The 6,000-nt window shown below is 39.5% G+C and overlaps 1 protein-coding gene across 1 annotated transcript in view; it reads right to left on the reverse strand.

Moving 5' to 3' along the window:
• Positions 1-6,000, reverse strand: part of qars1 (glutaminyl-tRNA synthetase 1) — a 50,036-nt gene extending 44,036 nt beyond the window's left edge. Inside the window, exons 1-6 of the mRNA XM_082187741.1 lie at positions 5,841-6,000; positions 5,530-5,680; positions 4,262-4,371; positions 2,334-2,409; positions 2,184-2,248; positions 2,044-2,097 (exon numbers count right to left, since the gene is read on the reverse strand). Of these exons, the coding sequence (XP_082043867.1) occupies positions 2,044-2,097; positions 2,184-2,248; positions 2,334-2,409; positions 4,262-4,371; positions 5,530-5,680; positions 5,841-5,951 (567 nt within the window). The 5' untranslated portion in view covers positions 5,952-6,000. The remainder of the gene's footprint in view (positions 1-2,043; positions 2,098-2,183; positions 2,249-2,333; positions 2,410-4,261; positions 4,372-5,529; positions 5,681-5,840) is intronic.

Raw genomic sequence — 6,000 nt, forward strand, 5'->3', positions numbered from 1 at the left:
GCGATGCAGTAATTTTGGACTGGTACAATATAACCTGCACACATACATAGTTACATCATTGTGGAAAACGAGTAAGGATGTTAACGATTAATCGACGATCGATTAATTGTCGATAATACATTTAATCGTTAAAACTTATCGATCATCGATTAAGCAGGTTCATGCGCGTGCTGCTCAACCGCGAAACATGTAATGCGAACGCGCCGGAGTTATGTTTGGAACCATTTCAGAGCCAGGTCATCAGCAAAATCGAGATCTTCCAGTTGCTCAAAAGGGTTCCACTGTAGTCCTGTCCTTTGACCATCCACTGGCATTTTCATTGTCCAGTCGATGGCAATGAGGAAGAGGAGGGGAGACAGTAGGCAGCCTTGACGTACTCCTGTTTTTATAAGGAGGGTGTCCGAGAGTTTACTATTTGAGGTGACTTGACCTGTGACTCCATCATACATGCATTTAATGATGTTGACCAGTTTTATGGTTATTCCATAATGTCGGAGCAGCTTCCACAGAATGTTTCTGTCTAGGCTGTCAAAGGCCTTTTCAAAGTCGACAAAGTTTATGAATAATGATGACTGCCATTCAATGCGTTGTTCGACAATTATTCTGAGTGTTGCAATGTGATCTGTACAGGACTTGTTTTTCCGGAAACCTGCTTGTTCTCTCCTGAAAATCTTGTCAAGTGGTTCTTGTATTCTATCTAGGATTATTCGGCAGAGGATTTTGTTGGGGACTGAGAGGAGCATAATGCCTCTCCAGTTTTTACATTCGCTGAGGTTTCCTTTCTTGGGGACTGTGACAATTAACCCCTCCTTTCCAATCTTTGGGAATCTCCTCTTTTTCCCAGATGTCATTTAGGAGCCCATGGAGGATATCAGTGGAGGTTGATATCTGCTTTCGGTATATCAGGCGGGATGTTATCCTTCCCCAGTGCCCTGCCTAGCTTCAGTTTTTTGCAGGCTCTCCTTATTTCCTCCTTTGATATCCTACCACCATTGAAGTTTAGGTCTTTTCCCGCTTCCTCTATAGCCCCTTTCACACAGAGATTCCGGAAAATACACAGATAAAGTGACCCGGGATTTGACCCGGGTTCGTTTGATTTTGGTTCATTCACACTGCCAGTGATTTTCCGGAATCAGAGAGTACGTTCACACACAACCCGTAAAAATCCCGTAAGTACACGTGACATCGATGTGACTGGTAATGTCTCATCAGCGTCTTAAGTTTGCTTATGAGCTGCGATTTCTCTCTCGAGAAAACACACAAGTGCATTTTTTTCTCTGATTCCATCATAAACTTGCGCATTACATACCGTTTCACTAGCTGGCGAACGATCCTGGCTTCAGAGTCATCACTACGACACGGCATTATTACGGCTTTTGTACACACAGCGCGCGTTCCGGGACTGAACACGGCAATGTTACTAGGTCCCCAACCCGGCATCGATGCCGGCATCAATCCCGGGTTGTGTTTGTGTTCACACAGAAGGCACTCTGGCAATTTGCCGGCAATTTCCCGGGTTCAAAGTGCTGTGTGAAAGGGGTTTATGACTGGGGGGTCTCATTGGGTTTAGTTGCCGTTTTCAGCACGTTTTTCCAGGAAGAGCGCGTCCACAACAGTCACACATTCTGACAAGCACGCATCTGAGGCGGTGTTGGTGACACGTTGTATTTGTTGTTATATTTGATTATTAAATAATGAATTTATTTAAATGATCAATCACATTGAAACATTTCACAATCCTACTAGCCCATTATTTAGATTAAAAACCATTCTCATTAATTTGGTGAGGAACATGTAGTTTTGAGCAGCATTTGCAGACCCTGTCATGCTGTTGGCCATATGCCACTGCAGCAGACGCAAATTGCAACATTAAGGCTAACAATTAATCGATTAACTGATCGTTCATTTAAACCACGATCGATCATGGGAATTTGTGAAAATTGGCATCCCTAGTAATGAGACATGTTCACAGAACCCTATGATGTGCACCAGATCCTCACCAGCAATAAAACAACAAAATAGTGACCGTGAAAAAATATATACCTTGGGCTTTTTCTCCAGATCTACCTCAGTTTTTGGACCCAGAAGGTGCAATACCTAAAAGCCAAAAGAAATATTCAGTGCACGTACATTAACAATGATTTAGACTGATTAGAGTAAGGAAGTAAAACTGTCACATAAACCTGCATATCCACTTCATTCTTGACAATCTTTCCATCAGCCCATTTGAGAGCGGCTCTGGCCTCACCTGAAGAGCACAAACAGACACTATTCCTCACCAGCACAACACGACTGTACTCATATGACATATGACGTATGACATGTTGCCTCACCCATGAGTATTCCCATGTTGAAGCGATATCTCTCTGCCAAAAGCTGATCTTTGTGTTTCTTGATAATTAGTTCCACCTGTGGGAGAGTTATTAGGTCAATGGCGGATAAGGATTCTTATGAAACTATGAACATCTAGCATATTTTTAACATTTTTGAAAAGTGATGTACTCAACTTTAATAAAAAGTACTATAAAATTAGCTTAAATATAGAGAGGAAACAATTTCAATACTTGGCCACTAAATAAATAAATAAAAATAAATATAACAATAGAGAACAGTTATAAAGTAACTACTTGATATTTCAGCACTTTAATTGGGAAATACTCCCTATAGTCAGGGCCTAAAATGAACACTTGCCAAGAGCCAGATGAGAGTATATGTTGGTGAGTATATGAAACGGTGTCACTCGCCAGTTGGCCGGTAACATTTGCATGAATGTGAACAAACACGAACGATGCTCGAGACAGTTGACAGGTCGGCGCTGCATCATCACGAAAGTTTAAGCCTTGACAATTTAAATATTCATGCGCAAAAGGGAGATCAATCCATTATTTGCGTGCTTTGTGGAAAGCCTTGTGTGCGCAAACATCCGAAGAGTGCCTAGAGAGCGGTGTCTCAGACAGTGCGCGAATACTAAACTGAGCTCTCTTTCAAGTCGTCTTGCACTTTATGGGACTAATTCACACAAATGATGTCAAAAACAAAAATAACGATACCCTAGTACTAGTGGGAACATAATCTGGAGAATTTTGGAAATATTCCAAGTTGGAATTTATGGGAATTAATTGAAAATTTGGGGAAGGTAAATTTTTTTTGTCATATTCAAACATAAATATAAACTTTTTTTGTGGTCAGGAGCTGACGAGAGGGTGTCTGAATCTTAAGACTGGAGTAATGCTTCCATTCGAAGCGAAAATTATTCAGTGTCACATGATCCTTCAGAAATCATTCTAATAAGCTGATTTGTTGATCAATAATAATAATTAATTAAACACAAAATTTATGGAACCTGTGATCCTTTTTTCAGGATTCATTGATGAATAAACTTTAAAAAAAGAACAGCAATTATTCAAAATATAAATCTTTTCTAACAATATAAGTCTTTACTTTCACTTTTTATCTATTTAACACATTGTTGCTGAATAAAAGTATTAATTTCTTAAAAAAAATGTTTTACTGCCCTCAAGCTTTTTTTAACTTTTAATTCATCAAAGAAAGTACAGGTTATAAAAAAATTAAGCAGCACCACTGTTTTCAACATTGATAATAACTGAGTATCAAATCAGCATATTAGAATGATTTCTGTTAGGATCATGTGACACTGAAGACTGGAGTAATGTCCTTTTACCTCACACACACATGCAATGAAAATTTCAAAAACTTTTAGCCTTTTATGTTCAAACCGGAGTCAGACAATGATGGAGAGACTCAAGAAGAAGTGACAACATGTAGAATGCAACAGGACATTTCTGAATAGTTAGTTGATGAATTTATGCAGCTGATGTGGAGTTAACTATCTTCTAGTCATTAATTAGCATATTCAGTCATGATAATCTATAAATCGCATTCAGGGGGCGGGGTTTATGTAAATTGGTGATGTCACTAACCCGGGAGGAATGTCGTGTAGTCCCTACCAGCCATTTGTTAGTCCTTAAAAAACGATTTATTTAAAAGCAAATATCTTCCTTTAGTTTGAAGTTGAACTTTGAGCGTTGGAACATTGCAGATGTTGTTTATGCTCAAACAGCAACATTACACACTAACTGGAGTTAGAAAAGTGAAATCATAATCAACCACCCCTTTAATAATAAATGAGTAGGTGTGTCCAAACATTTGATTGCCATATTTGTTCTCCTCCTATAATATCTAGTCTATACTCACACCACAGAAAAACTTTTTGTGAACATTGTGAATAAAGCGTCCTTACTGCATCCTCTATCTGCTCAGGTGTGACCACCACTCCCACCCCACAGGCAGTCTCAAACTCACACCGATCCACATGTTCCTTAGGGTGACTTTTCACAAAGTCCAATGCCGCTGAGAAAAAATAACAGCAATAAAAATGTCAACAAGTGGTGAACAGCAAATTAGTGAACTATGCGAAAGGGCCTTGCTCATGAGAACTAATCATACAGGGGAAAGAAAGCATTAACATTAAGTGACATGGCATTTGGTGCACAGAAGCCAATGGCACATGTAGCTATGCTTAGTGACACATCCGGTCTTCATTGGCATGTGATAGTGGATAGTGGCATGTGCCACTGACATTGTCGCCAAACACTGACACGACACCTGACAGACACCGAGTCGCGGAACATGTCGCAGTATGTTGTGACACCTCCAGTTGTGACTGGCACATGTATTTGAGTGGCATGTGCCACTGAATGTTTTGAAATACCAGTGCTACTGTATGTTGTTTATCACGCAAAGTCACAAACTGCCCATTCTAGGAAAGACAAATTAAATCCATCATGGGTCACTACGAATAGCACGTTAACAGTCGCATTCGTTACTGTAAACCTTTATTTTTCATGATGCTGCACGGACTCATGCCAGTAGGTGTCAGTATAAGTAAGTGTAACACTGGCCAGCGCAAGATTCTCATCTGTGGCTTTAATATTTAAAAAAATATTTTATGGAATCCATTTCTGTTGCCACATTAACTCAGCGATGTAATAAATAATTTGTTTGACAGCATAAAGCATATTGTTCCACAAGTTGCACATTACGCAATCCATTGGCACATCACAAGTTTTAGTGACATATGCCACTTTCCATCGGCACATGCCGGTGTCAGTCAGGTGTCGTGTCAGTGTTTGGCGACAATGTCAGTGGCACATGCCACTATCCACCATCACACGCCAGTGAAGGACCGGATGCGTCACTAAGCATATCGACATTGCCACTGGATTCTGTGTGCAGAGTCTAGTGTTCTCTGCTATAGTTTTCTCTTTAAATTGCCTTTTTGTACTCCACAAAACATTGATGCTCATATCAGCATCAGTCCTATTATATTCATAATAATTTCTCATAAAAAAAAACAAAATAAAAAAAAACATTTCAAATGACAAATGTACAAATTCTTGATTCCTAAACAATTATTGATATACATCAATTACTTTAAGAAAACAAACATTAGAAACATTTAGAAACAAAAAAGAACAGAGTGACAGAATAATAAAGACAATCAGATACCTGACAACTGCAGTTCCGTGGTTATTTTTCGTGTAATGATGTATTCTGTGAGGAAAGAAAGTCGATGCGTGTCTTTAAGTCGTGTCACCATACTGTACAGGAGAGTGCCTGTAGTCTTATCAATGCCAGCGGACCCAAGCAGCCCTTGAGCCTGAGAAACAAAAACACAACAGTAACATCAGCAATATTACAAAACTTTTTTAAACACCCCTCGTAATGTAAGGTAAGGAAATTGTAAGTTCTTAAGAGGCTAATGACTTTTACAGCGCACAACTGCAATTATTAATTATGCGTATTAATTAATTATGTACCACTTCGATGGCCTTCTTGAGTGTTGATGAGAGCAATTCATTTTTCAGGGTTTCCTTAGCTTTCTGCTCACTAAGGCCAATTGACATGAAAATAGACACAGCGTCCGCCATTTCCCTTCCTGCACACACACACGCCGGTTTACACTTCCTCCAGTCCTGC

The sequence above is a fragment of the Leuciscus leuciscus genome, assembly GCF_965113295.1.
Source record: "Leuciscus leuciscus genome assembly, chromosome: 13".
Taxonomy (NCBI): Eukaryota; Metazoa; Chordata; class Actinopteri; order Cypriniformes; family Leuciscidae; genus Leuciscus; species Leuciscus leuciscus.